Source organism: Chroicocephalus ridibundus, chromosome 15 (assembly GCF_963924245.1).
Source record: "Chroicocephalus ridibundus chromosome 15, bChrRid1.1, whole genome shotgun sequence".
NCBI lineage: Eukaryota > Metazoa > Chordata > Aves > Charadriiformes > Laridae > Chroicocephalus > Chroicocephalus ridibundus.
In genome coordinates, this window is record NC_086298.1 from 876,188 (window position 1) to 894,944 (window position 18,757).

The following is an 18,757-nucleotide window of genomic DNA, read 5'->3' on the forward strand; positions in this document are numbered from 1 at the left end:
AGACTGGGTCCGGTCCCCAGCTGCTGGGCAGGCCGGTCACACAAACCCGGGGCAGTTTTCAGCTGGATGCGACCATACGTTCGTATGCATCATCTAGAGACCTTTGCATTTCAAGGCTGTTGTTATTTTGATCTTTACAACCCCTGGAAAAAAATGAGTTCAATTAAGTCTCATCATTAGGAATTTACATAAGGTCACTTCAAGGCTTCGTGCATTTCCTCTGGTTCAGATCTCGGTGCTCTTGGTGTTTCCCCTCCTCATTTATAACCCCGTTGCTGTAGGGCATTCCAAGTAAATCATCCACCAGTTTCCTCTCTTCAGCGACAGGCATCAAGTTTTTCATTCAGGCTAAATGAAGCTTCAACTACTCGGTACAACAGCAGCCCCGTTAAAGGCACAGCATCACTTTGAGAGGTGGCGGTTTTCCCCTCGATAAAAAAAAAAAATAAAAAATTATTTTAATACAGAAGAGAAGGTATTAATTTTGATTCCTTTGGCAGGAGGAAAGATTTAGTTGCATTTGGTAGCACAAGCAATGAACCAATTCTTAACATATTCTCTGGGAAATACATTTGCTAATCCCTGAGAAGAGCCCTTTTCTCTACGAATAGCTGGAGCAACGCGCTCGGAAGCGGTGAGCTGCATTCAGCCACGACGCAACACCGCGGTGCGGTGCACAGCAGCTACAAGCTGGTCACAACGGTACGGTTTCTGTTGACCCGGGAATAAGCACCCACCTGACTGTGCACTCCATTTACAAAGCTGAAGATCAAATTTGAACCAAACCAGATTTTGAACTGCCAGAAGGGACCAAAATAAATGGATATTTTAACAGGGTAGGGCTGAGGCGTCATCTCCTGAGCTGAGACCAGACAGCCATGGAGGACATCACGTCCCTGTAATTAAAGGGTGGCTACAAAGAAGATGGAGACTCCCTTTTCCAAAGGAGCTACGTGGAAAAGTCGCGGGGTGATGGGTACAAGTTACTCCTGGGGAGATTCCGATTGGACACAAGAGGAAAATTTTTCACAGTGAGAACAATCAGCCACTGGAATAATCTCCCCAGGCAAGTGGTGGATTCCCCAATGTTGGGCACTTTTAAGATTCGGCCGGACGGGGTGCTGGGCCACCTCGTCTAGAGCGTGCTTTTGCCAAGAAGGGTTGTACCAGATGATCCTTGAGGTCCCTTCCAACCTGGGATCCTACGATTCTATGACAGGCCACCCATCCCAGTGAGCCCCTCCTTGGCATGCTGCGCGGCACCAGCCACGTTCCCTTTGTTCGGCTGGGACGGAACAGACAAGGGCCATGGAAGCGCTGGCCTGAGCTCTTTCAGCTGTGGGCTCGCAAGGGCTTTGGCCAGCATAAGCCCGTGCTGAGCCAGCGGCGGCAGAGCCCTCCTGCCCCCCTCCCGCACAGACGCACATCTGGGCAGCTGCAGCGCGAACCAGACTGGGGAACTGAGCTGGGTTAAAATTAACCATCTGGTTTTGACAGGTCCGTTTCAACCGGGATCAGTTCCCTGATCCAGCGACCCCGCAGTTAAACAAGCACTTGTGTCGGGGCAGGGGGGGCTCAGGGAGGCAGCGGGGCCGGGGAGAGGTGAGCGAGAGGCTTCATCTGGCAGCAGCGTCTGCCTACACCGGCTGAAAACCCTCGTGAAATCACGACAGAAAAGCGTCCCAGTCCCATTTCCAACGGACCCTCGGTGATCCTCAAGTGTTTTTCTGCCTTTCCTCTGAAAAAGGAGCCCAGCTCATTTAGACATCGTTCACGTTCCTGTTTGTATCCCAGAAACATCGCTGTACCATCACTGCGCACTGAGGAAGAATCAATCCTGCCGTACCTCTGATACAGACCCTGGCTTCATTTTTCAAAGCCTTTCATACTTTTCTACGACTTTCAAAAGCAGTATTTTCAACGTTAACATGCAATAATACCTCCAGCTAGTGAGGATACTTTCCACCTAACCTTTTTCCTCTCTTTATTTCATGTCCTCTACTGACACAGCTATCTCTCTTCTGCTAAGCAACCAGCTATATACGCATGGATGAGTCTTTGCAACCGAAAAAATAACCAGGCTGATGCAGCTTAGGTAGGAGAATCTGACTGCGTGCATTCCTCCTGCGGCTGGCCCCAGGAAAAGGACACCCTGCCACTTTTAAACCTGGGAGGTCTTTGAGAGTTTGGCAGAAATCCCCTGGGAGGCCCGTCATTAGCCATTTAAAACTGTCTATAGTATGGGGCTGAATTGAAGCGTGGGACAAAGCCCCTGCAGAGCTATCTGTCAGGAAAGGCTCCCGATACTGGCAGGGGCTGTTAACAGTAACAATGATGACAATATAGCGGGGATTTTCAGGGGTGGGGACTTCAAAGAAACCCTAAAGAGGTATTTTTCATTAAGGAGTAAGAAAGCAGCTGAGCATTGTTTTTGGCACTGAAGCTGAATATGAATGATGCTGCGGCAAGTCACAGATCAGCACGGCATAAATTGACGCTGATTTAAATATGCATGTGCTGCTTTTCCGTCCTGCTCCCCTTACGTGGGTTTTGCACTACCTGGCCGAGACAGCAGCCCTTGGGCCATCCCTCACGCTCATCCCCTTGGGATCCGCCAGCGCTCACGAACACCGCTCAGCGGCCAGCAAGCCCCTTAGGACGGCCACTACGCGCCATCGCTGTGATCTTACGGACGGAGGGTCTAGTGCCACACCGGCAGGTTAGGTCAGGGTTTCAGCCTGACCCCCTCGGTCACCCCCAGCCCCCCCACCGGCCGACGCACCAGCCCAAACTGGGAGCGAGCCCGCGTCCCTCTCTGCAGGAATGACACGGAAGCCACGGCCGGCAGGTAGGGAGGGTCAGGAGGGGCTCTTGGTCCACAGGGACTTTTCTGCATTTAAACTCCAAATCTGTGGTTCTCTCAGGGAGAAAGGGAAGACGGTCATGAAAAAAGCGTAAGATGGATACCATGAAACACTCCTGCTACAGCAAGTCCTTCTCCTAACAATGAGAATTTACTAATTACCCTGTTGTTCACTGCGTGGACCATGATGATGAGCCTGTGAGGAGAAGTGCACCAACAAAACCATAAACAAGAATATTCAGTCGGAAGCCACGGCCTGCCCTCACCGGCCTTCTCCCGGCGGAGATGACCCAAACCTCGCACCCTCCTCTCAGGTGACCCGTTTGCTTTGCCAGGCCGCGTTTAGGAGCGCTGGGCTGCTCACCAGCCCGGCCCCACCGTAACCACCGGGGCTTTGTGTCCCTTTGAACCGAACCCAGGGCCAGCTCTTCCCCCGCCAGCCAAACCCCAAAGGTATCATATCAAGTCAGCACAGAGAAAGCGCCCTCAGGGTTTGCGGAGCAGATTGACTTTCACACCTCACTGGCCACACAGAAGAAACCCAATCTAAACAGCGTAACTTTGCATAACCGATTATTTTCACTGGGGTAATCTGAGCCCTCCAGTAAATGCCACTAAATGCCGCTGATCCCGGGAAGGCCCCACTCAGGGGAGGAACGGCAGAAGGCAGCCAGAGCGAAGGCTGGCCAGGGCGAGGATGGGTTTACTGGTCATGGTTTGGCTGGTCCCTGCTGCGGGATGGGTTTACTCCTGGGAGCGAAGCGGCGTGCGCCCGTCGGTCCTCGCAGCATCTTGCCGAGGACAGTCCCCAGCTCTGCGGGGACCGTGACGTGTGTCCAGCTCTGGGCTCCCCGGGCCAAGAAGGACAGGGAACTGCTGGAGAGGGGACAGCAAAGGGCCACCAAGATGCTGAGGGGACTGGAACACCTCTCTGATGAAGAAAGGCTGAGGGATTTGGGTCTCTTCAGCCTGGAAAAAAGACAACTGAGGGGGGATCTTATCAACGCTGATAAATACTGAAAGGGGGGGTGTCAGGAGGATGGGGCCAGGCTCTTTTCAGTGGTGCCCGGGGACAGGACAAGGGGTAACGGGCACAAACTTGAGCATGGGAAGTTCCACCTCAACATGAGGAGGAACTTCTTTGCTGTGAGGGTGGCAGAGCCCTGGCACAGGCTGCCCAGAGAGGTGGGGGAGTCTCCGTCTCTGGAGACATTCCAACCCCGCCTGGACGCGTTCCTGTGCCACCTGCTGTGGGTGACCCTGCTCTGGCCGGGGGTGGGACTGGGTGATCTCCAGAGGGCCCTGCCAACCCTGCGGTTCCATGATTCTAGGAATCCTCCAGCTCAGGCCGGTGTCTGCACAGACGGAAGCGCGAACAACTTTTTAGTGCCCCACTCATTTATATAGTCAGAAATAGGGGTGTGCAAAAGCAAGGCCAGGGAAGCATGCCAGCCAGAGCTGCGAGGCAGGCCGGTGTGCCAGAAGCTGTCTGCCTTTACTTGATGTCTTTTTAACTTTCTTTTCCACAATGTCCCACACGTTTTAGAGGCTTCAGCTTTCAGGCCGGCTCCCCAGCGACCCATTATCCTTGCACATCGATCACTCCATCCTGTCACCAAACAGCCATTCACATGACCTTGTTTGTAGGGAGCCGTGTTCCTCCTCCGACTCCTCTGTCACCAACTTCCTTCTCTCCAACCATCAGCTCATTTCCTCCTGCAGGACCCGGCTCGGTGATCTCCCCTTCTTCTAATTCCATGAAATTAGACTGTCAAATGAAAACCCTAACAGCTGCAGAGCTCAGTGCTCTGCCCACACCTCTGCAGGACACCCATTCCTGCTGCCATGCCGCAGGATCCAGGCAGGGGCGCTGCCCCGGGATCTGGCTGCCGGAGGTGGAGCGGTCCATGCCATCGGTACCCCCCGAGACGCAACTTGCTCCTGCGGTCCCTTGTGACCACAAAGCAGTGATCCAGCTGCAAACGGGAACTCCCATTTCAGCCGGGTCAGTCTCAACATCAGGGTCTGCCTGTGCCCCCTTCCCCGCGCAGGAGCTGCACACGTGAGGGAGGGACAAGTGACCAGGGGATAAGAGGCGCTGGGTCACCCTCCCGGCTGCAAGACACCTGGATGTAACCACAGTCATTTTAAGGGGCAGTTAGGAACATAAACCTGTCTGTGCTCACCTTAAACGTATGGTATTCTCCTACGTCACTAAAACGCCTCAGTAGAAGTAGCTCCCCCGAAACCACCAGGAGAAAAGCCGAGTTGGGGGCGGGAATGGAGAAGTTACTGGGGCTGAGAGAAACGGGCTTTCACCTGCATCGTCTCCTAGCGCTTCCCTCAACAAAAGGATTATCAACTCAGACTGCGTGTCTTGAATTAAGACAGGTAAACCATCTAACTCCACTTGTCCAGAGAAAACACACTGACTCACAAGAAGCACGCCCTGAATGTTACGTTTTCCACCTTTGCCAAAACTCCGACGCTGCCGTTCTCCCTCTATCACTCCTGGCGTTGGGAAACCGGAGGCTACGGGGCTGCCCTCTGGAAGAAAAAAGCTTGTGCTGTCAGGAGACTTTGTTCCAGATTAGCACACTCTCAAATAAGCTCGCTATAAAAACCTTCCCGCTACCGAGGGATTTCTATTGCCTTCCTGGGGGATGAGAGTGAAAAATTTATCCTGAGCCTCTTATAAATGACTGATTCAGTGACAGCACCCATGCCTAGCTCAGCAAAATCCTCCCTTGGGCTCACGGCACACAATATAGCTGTATTTCATCAAGACAACTGCAAAATACCATCTTCTTCAAGACTGACATGATGCGTGAATTGAGAAACTCATTTAAAAGCTTTCTGTTTCCCTTTTCACCAGGATACCGCTTTACCTGTCTCTGTTTCCGAAACGCTGTATGATCCCTGGGTCCGCGGGTTTACACAAACACAAAATGACTTCGTCCTACATCAAGTAATTTAGACCACGTGCTCCTTTTGGGGACAAGGTCTTCTTGAAAAGCCTAAACCCTACAGATGTTGCTTACCACAGAATCATTAGCTGCTTGGAGCTCAAAATGCCTTCACAGCAGCAGATGAAGAAGGAAATCAGGTACCATGGCCCGCAGTGGTCAACAAATGTGCGGTTTTGGTGTAGGCTGTCATCTCCTACAATTAATACTAGGAATAAGAGATACGGTTTGTTTTACGCCAATAGGAAGTTACACAGTTTAATGCCTAGAGGTCTTCCGATAAAAGCTGTCGAGCAATTACAGATCTGGCAAATTCTACACTGAAGCCAAGTATGTGCAGCTCGGTGTATAATGCTGACTCAAGCGAAAGCTTCAAAAATGCCTGGAGATCACACATTCTTCTGAAGGAACAAAGGTCTGCTGCCGGGATTAACAGCTGCCCAGGCCAACACTGCAAATCTCGGATGACTGCAAAACTGCTCATTCCCCGTGAAGCACGTAGCAGGATTTAACTGCATTTGCAGCAACAGGACAAGGTTTTTGTGCAGGATTCTCCTCAGGATTTGGGAAAACATTCCACGATACTACCCGTGCTACAAGAGGGCCCACATCAAACTTTAGAAGACGGGCTCCTGTCTGACACTATTCGATCATCTCTGAAGGGAAAATAAAGGCCTGGAGGCCGCCTGGTTGGGTTCAAACTAATTCACTTCACCTGACCTACCTGAAGCTGGTCACTCCACTGTGAAAACAAGAACTTTGACATCGTTTAACTTTTAATGTCCAAAGTCTCTCAACTAACGAGACCCACTGACCGTATTGCTGGTTCGTATGTAGGATTACCATCCTGAGAACCAACCAGTATAAATATACAGCCCTTCAAACACCGGGAGCTGGACATCTCATCCTTACCACCACATACAAACAAAGAGCATTATAAGGGCATCAATGTCAAAAAGGAGGAGAAACTCCACAGTGTATAAAACATGGGAATTTTGACTTCTTGACACAGTCAATGCACTGAACTCTGACCTCAGGAGGCACAGGGGACTGGAAACCAGCAGAACTTAAATTGGCTACAAATCTCTTGTTTTCTCATGACATTTGAGAGAAAACATGGGGACGGTTTCTTTGGGACACATGGGAGTTATAGCTGTGTCACTGCCTTCTCCAGAGAGTTCTTCGCTTTCCTTACAGTCACTCCATCACTGTCACCCGCTGACCTTTCATTACTTTCTCCCAGTGCACCAGCATCACTGCTGACCAACGCACTCCACCGTCTCTCCAAACCCACGAGAGGAAGAAAAAGCCTTGGACAGAGCTGTATAAAAGGACATTTACTCTGCACTACACTGTGTCTTCTTTTCTATGCTAGTCTAAATACAAGTGCTGTTTTCACTGCCAATCGCTGTTTGCTTGTGCTGTTTCCACTGGCTAAACCCAGCATTTTTCCAGCTAGTGTTGCCCTCCAGGAAAAAAACACACATTCATACCTTTCTCGCATTTAGCCCAGGAGAACAGAACTGGTTCCCAGGAATAAAGATGACTTCCTCAGAAGAAAACATTTGCTGTCAGCTGAGGTTTGACCTCTAATGGCTAATTTGGCATCATCATTTTGAGCACCGTAATACATAACACCGTGGAAAATTAACAGCTTCCCCACCCCCCCCACCCCGAAGTTTAATATCCGCTTGCAGCTTTGTAAGTGAAAATAAGAGAAAGGAAATAAATACACAAACCGAAACCTCGGGTACAGTCTCTCACATACGTCCGCAAAGAGAACCTAAAGACAAAGATCTGTTAAAGGAAATTTCACTGGAAATCAAGCTTCTGCAGACACTGAGAAAGAAACTCTGCAACATGAGACCGTCTTCCTTGAAGAAACACAGCTGATCTGCTGCATTCCCATATCTGACTTCCACTGGTCTGTGTAAAACATAAACTTCACGCTAACCCTATGAAAACAGTCAACATGCTAGAGAGACAACAGTCTGCTCCGAGCTGGTGAAAGGGGAAAAAAAAAGTCTCAGGCTGTCATTCTTCCCTTGCTGTGACCTTCATGCTCCACTGAATTTCTGAAGATACTGAAATCTTGGCAGGGAAGTGTACAGTCTGTGGGAACCAGGCAGCACTGTCCGGGCTCGCTGCTGAGAATTAGGCCCAGCCGAGCCCTTGTTTTGGGGGGCTCCGGGCAGCAGCGCGCCGCTGAGCGAGTCACAGGCTGGGCGTTTTACGGGATCGGTGCTGTACCCAGCCGTGCATGGTGCCGGTGACCCCCCCGGGAGTGGGGCGGTGGAGCCGGTATGGATGGCACGCTGCCCGCCCTCCTGCCTCGCACCCACGAGCCGGGGCTCGCAGCTCCCGCTGGGATCCCCACCGGATGGGGCTTAAGCGTGTCCCCACGTCCCTGCACATGGCGGTGGCCGCTCGCCGAGAGGTCTCACTGCAGTTGATAAAAGCCTTAGAGACCAGCAAGTTACAACCCAACTGGAGACTCGAAGGGAGCACAATTTGCCTCGGCAAATTATCGCAACCCCTCGTGCCATTTAACGACCGTCGCGTAGAGCCGCTCCAAAGCAAAAGAGCGCCATTCCCGGGAATGGAGCGCTGCGGCGGCGTAGGTGCATTCACGAGTGAACGCTCACATTCAGACAGTCCCGGGACAAGCACCTTTTGAGGTCAATTCGCTCCCTCAACAACGTCTGTAGAGGCAGAATAATACCAGCTGTGCTTCCTGGCCAGAGCCTCAGCAGCACAAGTCGCAGATTACATCTAAATTGCCAAGCCCAGGATAAACAAAAAGATTAAGAGGGCCTTACCCTCTGCGTTGAACAATCACACTCTGAAGCAAGAAATCACAGCCTACGTAGTGGGTAGGCACAGGGCTGAGCTCTCGGTTTGGGTTCAGGGCTGGTGAGCAGCTACCACACATCTGGGGAAACCACAGATGCTGTTAATCACAGGTTTTCCTGACCTGTAGGCGCTGACAAATTGCATCCTATGGATGAACCTTTTATTAAACCACAGAGGGTTTCAAAATGATATTCTCTTCCTCAGCATTCCCAAGTCGACAAAATCCAGCGCGCATGACCCTTCTGATTCTTCATGTACCTGGTGACACGTCCCTTTCCAAAGGGCTGAAAGGAGGCAAACAGGGACACGATGTTACCTCAGGGGAAGGCATCTCAAAAGCCGAAAACGTGGGCTCCGAGAACTGACATTTCCAAAATTCTTTGATGACCGCCTCAGCCCCGTTTCAGTCGCAGATGCTTTTTGTCCTAAGCAACCCCTCAAGACAAATCCCTCGCTGTCTGCTGGAGCAGAAAAATTACGAAATACGTCGCCTTTAAATTCTACTGTTTTTTCATTGCGCATGGGGGAAGGACAAGTGGTGCCTTTAAAAGAATGAAACGACTGTTGCCCAGGCCAGGAAAGGTGACCACAAAACGAAATTGCCCTGGTGCCACTTCCATGACTCGCTAGAGCAGGGAGATAGCTGCTCGGCTCACAAGTTAGTGAGAAAGATGATGTCTGGCAGTTCTCATCATCATCTGGACCGACAGAGCAAGCCACATAAAAGGAACAAAAAAGCCTGCTGATCAGATTGGTGTGACAGAGGCTCATGAGAGACATGCACATTTTCAACCTAGACGACAGCTTGAGGGATCTATATTACTAATTATCGACTAATATTGCCAGAGTTCCCAGGCTGGCTTCAAAGGTTCTCGCAAAGTGCCCCAAGCACAGGGTTTTTCAGCTAATCATAAGGTCTTTTTCTTTGTCCCTGCTAAATGGATTGCTCCATACTGGGCTCCCTCTGCGTAAATCAGCTTGCGCATGATGAGCTTTGCAGCAACGAAATTCGTTACCTTAACCACAAAAAAACCAGAAACATTCGCTGCAACTGTTAGAACACTTTTGCACCTAATTTCAAAAAAAATGGTGGTTTCCTCTCTTCCTCCCCCCCTGCTCCCCGCCTACTCCTAATCCCATGCTAACACCTTTCTGAAAGGCTGGGGTGAGCAGCTTTGAAACCAAAAGAGCAGGGAAGGGGGGGGAAATAGATAGCAGATCTCCAGACAATGAAATAAAGCAGCTATCTCTCACATCCTGCAGCGCTCAGGCTGAGGTCATAAGTTAAACAGGACATCAGAATAGGTGATGTAATTTGCTTATTTAGGATCAGAGCATTCAGCGAAGTGAACGAGACAACCTATTTGAATTTGCAGATAATCCTATAACAAATGCAGGGCTGTTCGGTTGCAGAAACTGCAGCTGCGGCCTGAGACTCCTTTTTTTCTCCGAGAATATTTATTTTTGCAGGGGATATAATTGCCATCATTTTTCCCGGCAGGAAAGCCTGGAAGCCTCACCTGGGACCAGCCTCCCATTGCGGTAGGTTTTGTTCCAACAGGGTCCCTGCCCCGGGCAGCTGAAGGGCCAAAGGGTCGAGTCAAACGGAGGGTGGGAAAGGGAAGAGGGGCCCGAGGGAGGCAAGGAGGTGGCACGGCCACACCGCAGGACACGGGTCCCCAGCCCACTCCCTCCCCTCCACAAGAGCAAAGCTTCGGACTCAAAATTGAGCCGAGCAGCAGTTCCGCTTGCAAGTAAAGCCCAGCTCGGCTTTTCTGAAGACGGACAGGCGCTCCTGGCCCCAAATCTGTCTGCAGAGCCTCACACCACCAAGGATCTTACGGCAGAGTCATAAACCTTTAACGACGAGGTTCTTCTAGAACAGGAATAGTTTATCGGCAATCCCGTGCAACACTGAACACACTATTTTCCCTTCAAACTGTTGTGACAAACACTTGCGACATAAAGATTTAAAGCTAGCAACTCACGCTGTTTATCTCCTCAGTTTATCACCACTCAAACCGTAATTTCACCCTGTCGGTGCCGCACAGCGCAGCATTACTCACAACCGGGGGCTGCCAGCCCCGTTCCTGAATTTATCTTCTTCGACACAAGTGTTTTTTCACTACCAAGAAGCCGGCTAGGCCAGACACCATACCTTAGCCAAAGCGGGGAAACTGCCCGGGATACGTGGGGCTCACCGAGACAGAGCAGTGGCTGGAGAGGCACTGCGCAGGCTGCGGGCTGCGCCCGCTTCAGAGGGGACTTCAGTCAGGCGGCACAGAAAAGCAAGATGGAAACAGCCAAGTCGGTCATCCGGGTAACGTCTGCCAAATCGTGGCCACTTTCCAGTGTTTCCTTAGGAGACTGGAACGGAGTTCATGTCCTCCTGCTGTCCCACCAGGCCACAGGCGAGTGTCAAAGCAGGCAGGCACGTCCCACGCACGGACACCACGTCTGAGTGGCCGCAGCACCAGGAGGGGTGGGAGATAATCTCCGCCTTGAATGGACCGGCCTGTGAGAGAAGCCAAATTTCAACTCCCTATAAAACAAGCCAGGTGTCAGACGTTCGTATCCATAACTGTAGCCATCCTGTAGGTCACCTTCTTTAGCAGGTTTTGGTTTTTTCTCTCTTAAATGCAAGAAGTTCTGTGTTAGAACTGCCTCCAAGTTGCCCTGAGCAGAGGACCACTCATCTTCCACTCAGGCCGGTTTGGCAGCTGACCCTGAGGCTGCTCCCAACAGCCCCCGACAGCTCCACAAAGATCTTCCTGACTACTGTAAGGGACCAATGTGCTGATTCCAGCATCTGAGAACACCCTTTGGCACCCACTGCACATCCCCCCTTTCTGAAGGAGCTACTTTTGGACATCTGAAAAGAAGAAAAGTTGTATACAAGATATTCAAATGTGTGCAGAGTTGACAGACAAAAGATATTTGCATTTCAAATAGTGGGAATGGATTTATTTCAAAGATTTTAAGGCTAGGAAATGTATGACTTCTTGGGTTGGTTTTTTTGGCATGGCACGAGAAGACAGAATTCATCTTATTTCCACTCAGATCCCCTAAAACCTTCCTCACCGGAGGCAACACCAGGCCTGGCTGAAGCTGATGCGTACAGGTGGCTTCTCCATGATCATCACAGAATCCTTAAGATGCGTCACTTGAGAGACACATGCAACGGGAAGACCACGCTGGGCCATAAGCAAGGCAGCCGGCAGCAGTCTCCATTTCTGGAGCCCTTCACCAGAGCAACCACGTCGAAGCCCAGCACAACGGAAAGCAGAAATGCCGAGAAGCCACGGGTGAAATCCTCCGTGCACTCGCTGCGCTAAGTCAGAGGTAACCGCTATTTGCCATTGTTTTAACAGAAAAAGGCAGTATTTTGGCAGGGTTACAAAGCAAGTCCATTCTTTATATCTGCAAAAGAGAGACCGTCTTTCCCTGCTGAGGGAGCTGACAGAGGAAACACATTTTATAGCAATCTTAGGCACAACATTGAATTGGGACCTATTTTTACCGTGTGCTCTGCACTACACGCATTAATTGCTACAGCAACAATATTTGCTGACATATTGACTCAAATCATTTACAGAACAGAAGCCCAAGAGACAAAACAAGCCCTTGCTCCCCCAGACAGCGAGAGGCAGGCAGGATGCCACATTGCTTCCTGCGACACACACAAAACGCTTATCTGCAGCTGATGGCAGCCGATAACCCATCGCCAGCGCCCCGCCAGCACGGCAGGGCCGTCCCCCGCTGCCGTCCCCGCAGCGCCACACCGAAGCTCCACGAAGGCGAGGAAGGAGAGTGGCCCGGGTTACGGATAGGTGTTACCCGTCCTCCCCCTGCCCAGCGCGTGGGCGGCAGCTCTTGGGCGTTCCTGGAGCCCAGCTCCCTCGCCACCATCGGTCCCCTGCGCAGGGACCGCCAAACCCTCCTCACCCACAGCAATACACGTCTCTGCAAGGGGGTGGCGGAGCCCCAGGGTCTGTAACCCGTTCAAAGCCCAGAGCAGGCAGCGTGGAGGGCACCGATGGGCAGTTTAAGGATCTAGCCTCCATCCTAATTAAGCCCAATTAGGTTTGCAGAGACTGAGGATGTTTTGGAAAGAACTCGCAAATGAAGTGCTGAAGTCTCTCACGGCCGCAGTGGCCACAGAGCACCCTCGTAAAAGCAGAAATTTGCCATTTTTGACGCGGGCAGTGAATAGTCCCTGCGTGTACGCAGCACGCTCCGTCCCTCCCCGCTGCCCCCGGCACAGGCAGCGCCGCACAGCCGGCAAACCGCCTGCAGACGGGCGGCTGGAAAAGCTGGGATTCTCCTCACAAACAAGAGCACCAGTGGAACTCGTACAGTCTGTAGAGCACAGCTGAACAAAATCAGCTCCAGAACGCCAAAGCCTTAAATGTAGGTAAGTACGTGATTCCGAACGCAGAGCAGTTTGACAAATAATCGCATCTTCCCATGCTGAGCGGTATAAAAGATGCAGCTGTTCTACCACCACAATTTACAGGGAAGGCATTTCTCCTGGAAGTAAGAGAACACTTAGTATATATTCTTAGCCAGATTGATTACCCCTATTTATATTGTAAACTAAGACAGCACGTACTAAAAAGCCGTATAGTTAAACAGTTCCAGACTCCAGATCATGGGCAAGGGGTCAGTTTTATATCGCATGCTGCACAGCCTTCTGCATCTATTACAGATATCACAGAGTCTTCTGCAGCGTGGGGTTTTTTTGTGTGTGTGTGTGCTTACTCTTGTGGTATTTCAACAACAACCAGGAAGAACACTGCTATTTTATGGGATCTCCGGGAATCGGAGAATCCACAAGGTTTTTTTCAAGGGCTTTTTTTTCAATAGCGAAGAAGCCAGCATGTCACTCCGTAACAACTGTAATCTGTTCTCGGAACAATAAAACCACAAGACTGAACGCAGTATCTTATATCCGAATATATACGTTTATCCTGCAGCAAGATCAGCCCGTATTATGTCGATCCAATCTGCACGGTGTTACGTCACTCTCCGCTCCAGACAACCTGCACAGCTGGACGACTCTCCTTTTCTCCCTAAGTTACAGATACGGTTTCAACAACTGACATCAGATATAAGCAGAGGTCTAGGAAATGCTCCCCGGGGCGTTCGCTCAGAAGCCATTGCTATTCCTACACCGCCCCTGCAGTCCCACCAGGCCAGGAGACCCCACAAGCTCGACCAAGAGGCCCTGAGCCAGACTCCACCGAAGCGTTCAGCTGGCTCGTTTATTCCTAAGAGAAAGCTCCTTTTCCAGCCAGATTTGCAGTTTCTTCTTTTTTTCTCTTTAAACACTGATAAGATGAGAGAGGGTGAAGTCGCAAGTTGGTTTATATTACGGTTTTTGCAGGGATAGGTTTCAGCGTGTTACTGTAACAAATACAAGAGTGAAATTGGAAGAGACAGAGATTTGAGCTAACACAATTAAAATTTCTTCTTAAAAACAATCCACAGATACCCAGTGCCAAACACAATCCGGAGTCATCAACTAGCATGGACATGAATTAACCTAATAGCTTCTGAAAAAAACACAGTCCTAAAAAAAATCCTCCTATTAAAGTAATTAAATGTTATCAGAATCGCAGAGCCATAATTAAGCATGGTTTATAATTAAAACAGCATGTGTCCTAGACAGAGAACACAGCAACAAAGAGAGCATAACCGTGATCGTCGATGCCAAAACCCATGCCAAGTACCAAAAATCAGAAAACCAGCAGCGTTTCTAGCACGCTGCAGATGCAGCGCCTCTGCTCTTCTGACTCAGCCATCAACACTTGTGACGGATGTTAGCGCGCTCACAACTCCCCTAGCTTTGCAAGCTGTTGCCAAAGTTCAAGCAGAAATCTTGGGAACCAAGGACGAGACACTAAGTGCAAGACCCGAGAAGCTGAAGCAGCGCCTGCTGTGCAGGGAACGGCGAGCCGGCAGGAACTGGAACTCAAACAAGCCTTGTCCTACCTGGCAGCGGCTGAAGATATCCGCCAGGGACACTTGAACGTTGAAGTGCTTCAGAACCTGCAGGGCCTGTTCTCTTGCCTTTTCTGAGCAGTTCACAGAGAAACACCTTCCTTCTGCTACCTGGGACTGGAGCTTCAAAAGACAAGTTGTAAAAGACAATAAATGAAGCACTCCGTGCATCAGGATCCGTGGCTTTTTCCCTAATACACCTGGTTTGGCTTTAATTACAAATAACATTTGGAGTTAGGATGTGTTTACAGTCTAAATTTTGATCTAACAAGCACAACTGGCAATGTAACACTTAGCCAAAGCTGCAATAGCTCTGAGACCACCGAAGCACCGAAGCATTTTATACGTATAAATGAAACATGATTGCGCGGGTCTCCTTCAACTTCTAATTCGGTGATGTGGTGCTGAGAGGGGTAGCAAGAGGAAACTGAATTTAATCCCCGCTTTCACATGAAACCTGGCCAGGTCACCCGCAGTATGCAAAAGCACACAGTGATGGGGATGATGGCTGATGACAGTTGTACCACTTCAACCCTTCTAGCTCGCACACCGCTTCACCTGGAGGCCACTCAGGGCCAAGTGAATTTGGAGTGGCTGATGTGGACCATCCCGCGATGTTTGTTCCACTTTTAGCAGAGAAGTTTGTATCTGGGAACGAGCACTGGGAAGTTCTCGACACGCCTTTATGAACATACAGGGGGGCCTACGGGGAAGCTGGGGAGGGGCTGTTTGCAAGGGCATGGAGCGACAGGACGAGGGGCAATGGTTTAAACTGGAGCAGGGCAGGGTTAGATTAGCCATGAGGAAGAAGTTGTTTACACTGAGGGTGGTGAGACACTGGCCCAGGTTGCCCAGAGAGGGGGTGGAGGCCCCATCCCTGGAGACATTCAAGGCCAGGGTGGACGAGGCTCTGAGCGACCTGATCTAGTTGAAGATGTCCCTGCTGACTGCAGGGGGGTTGGACTAGATGCCCTTTAGAGGTCCCTTCACACCCAATACATTCTAAATTCTAAACATGGTGAGTACTCACAGCAAGATGGGACCAGCTACATGGAAGGAAAGGAGCCTGGCAGAGCCACCCCGTCCTCGCGTAGGGCATACAAAGGCAAAGGAACAAAGGGAACCAGACATTTCCCAGGACACCACCGTACACTGGGAAGCAGTTATTTTCCTTTTGCAATTCCTACACAGCACTTTGAAGTTAAAACTTTGCCAAATAAGATTATGCTGGATGCGGAATTACCCATTACACCAGCTCTAGGCTCAAGGAACCGCAGGCTGGGTGAAGAACCCGTAACGTGGCACGGCTGCACGTGCCTCACGGTGTCTCACCATGGGGACAGTTCTCTTTAGGGCTCAGCTATTACGTAGGAAATTTGCAACCTACATTCTGCTAATACTTCAACTAGCTACTTGGGTAGTTGGGAGTTTTTAGATTCAGTTTGTAACAAAGAAGTCCTGCCTCTGACTCATGTGTCTCATCCAGAATAATTGCACTCCTCCAAATGAATTTTTGGGCAGTACCAAAGTGCAAAGGACCTGCAGCAGGCACCATAACACTGCAACCGCGGACTCGACAGGTTCGGTATATTCCCACCAACGCTGCGTTCTGACGTGTGTCTCGTGAAGGGCTCTGAACATCTGGCGCTGAGAGTAAGGTTGGGTTTTGCTTTGGTTTTTTTGTGTATCTATAGGAACACGAAACCTCTACAGCTTCCACCGGGACCTGTGCTTGATGGCTCCCATTCTCTGCCCTCCAAGCCTGAAGAAACGTCTTTAAGTGTTGAAACTATGTCAGTGTGGAGCCAGTCAGTAAACAAGAATCTTTGTGATAAAAAGCATGGGAATTGAGCTGCCTTTCACCTGCCAGCGAGGCCAAACAGAAACACTTTGTTCTGGATTGCTTGGCTTGATTTCCACCCCCCGCCCCCAAAGGAAAGCAATCGCTCTCCCCACCGATGCACTACTGAGCGTAAAAAAACCCTCACCCGAGCTTTGGTCAGTCAGAACAGCAAACCTCTCAAGACCCTTAATGTAGTTTTTAGTGCAGAAAACATGAAAAAGCCAAGCCAGCTGTTGCATTCACATCTGACTTTTCCTCTCCGCCACACCGCGCATCCCAGACCACGCAATGATACAACGCCGGAAAAATGCCAGAAGCTCCGAACACTTACAGTCTGATATGGGAGTCCAGAGGTTAAAATGACTCTTCCTTCCTGTCGGGCAATCTGGAAAATACAGTAAAAATCATAATGAACATGGGCTGATGTTACGCTGGATTCAAGGTTTCAGTGAAAGCAGAGAGAACATGAACTGGTGACGCCGAGTCTTTCCAGTGTCGACAGACACTAGGCCACGAGCACCTGGGTCTGGTTCAACCATGCGCTCCTGACAGCAAGAGCAGCCCAAGGTATCGCTCGCTCACTGCACGTCCCCTCCCTGCCAATACCCGCCTTGCCTCACATGTGCTGGAACAAGCTACTCGTGCATCTGCACCGCAGATGGCCCAGGGAACCGATCCACCTTGAAATAACCCTATCAAAATCCTTTCTATCTTTCCCCCCCCCCCCCCCCTTAATCCAGACTATTTCTGTTTCCCCAGTCTGGTTCACCAAGAAGCAAGCAGGTCTGCTCACACAGCAATGCACAGGGGAGAAAGGAAAAAAATAACCTAAGCAGGTAATTCCAGCGAAAAAATGTACCATCAAATGTCTCTGCAAACTTCATAGACGTTAACAGAACGATTCTCACTCCACTCCTTAAAGATAAGACGGTGTTATTCTCCCAGCAGCCCACGAGCAGACACAGAAATTATGCACCCTTTCCAGGCTGCAAAGAACATCTCCATTAGAGTTTATCGCCTCCTGACTTGCAACCCTGCGCTTTTATCAGAGGTCTTGTCCTTCAAGGGAAAGGTCTGTGCTGAATTATCAGGGGACTCATCACCCGCGCTCCTGACCTTTGCAACGGAGTAAGAGACGCTTTCAAATGGTTTGGTGCCAAAAGGAGATACTAAATCTGGAACTGCAATTCTTCACAAGGATGAAAGTGTGACTGATCTTCGTATGATTAAATGACATCCCTCCTTCCCAGCCCTTCACCCCCTCCCGTAGGAGGGAAATAGTTTCATGGCCGTAGCAATGGGAGGATTCCCATGTGAACCGGCACTTCGGCTCTGCTGGTGCTGACAAGAGATTGGCACTTCAAGGTAGGCATGAGGTTATTTCTCTTCTCTGGCTTGGATTCTGTTGGAAGCCCTTGTATTTTTCACTGTTTCCAGATGTGTCTCACAGAGGTCTCTCTCCTGGATCAGAGTTTCAGAAGCTCTCTCTGGATCACTCTTTAGCCCTGGCAGGACGCATTTGGGATCAGAGTCCTGCTGCACTTCCCAGACAGTCAGACACCACCCAGCACAGCCAGAGACCGAAAAAAACCAAAACCAAGAGTTGTAAATGCTGTCTTGGATAGCTAATCTCTTAAGACCCGCTGCACCTAAGGCTCTGAAGGCACAAACTCACCGTGCAGTCAAATAAGCAACCATTTTTTTCCTATCTTGACCTTTCAGGTAGCCGCTTCCCTCCTTCTTTTGTGAAGTCACTCTTTGGCTGCCAGTTCTGCACTGAGAAAGCGATTGGCAACAACTTCTAAAGCATCTTCCTACAGGCAAAATTACCGGATTTCTTTCAAAATCAACCCTCTCTCTCAATAAAGGAAAAAACTTCCAAGAACAGTAACCTTTAAGTGGCAGCGGGGACACCCTGTGCTGCACGCGATCCTACTGCACGCAGTCGGGTTCCTGAGCAGCCCTGCCGAAAAACCCACCCTCATGGCACATTAGCGAGAGAAGACCGGCCAGGCAACAGCAAAAGTTCACCACAGTGATTTGCCAACAAGGGAAAAGAGATGCGAAATTCCTTCAGACCCATGTGTGCTTCAGGGTAAGTCTGAGGATTTCACAGCTGGAACACTCCATTCTGACTTCCTGCATGCAGGGTTAATTAGTTCAAGCTTGATAAATCCCCTTATCTAAATGGCTCTGCAGAGACAGGCAAAGAACATCAAATAAAACGGA

General features: G+C 50.3%; 1 protein-coding gene across 9 annotated transcripts in view; it reads right to left on the reverse strand.

Moving 5' to 3' along the window:
• EXD3 (exonuclease 3'-5' domain containing 3) overlaps nt 1-18,757 on the reverse strand; it is a 305,022-nt gene that overhangs the window by 123,119 nt on the left and 163,146 nt on the right. For all 9 annotated transcript variants that reach the window (XM_063352656.1, XM_063352657.1, XM_063352651.1 and 6 more), the window contains 2 exons: nt 16,860-16,913; nt 14,677-14,808 (listed from right to left, as the gene is read on the reverse strand). In XM_063352656.1, the coding sequence (XP_063208726.1) occupies nt 14,677-14,808; nt 16,860-16,913 (186 nt within the window). The remainder of the gene's footprint in view (nt 1-14,676; nt 14,809-16,859; nt 16,914-18,757) is intronic.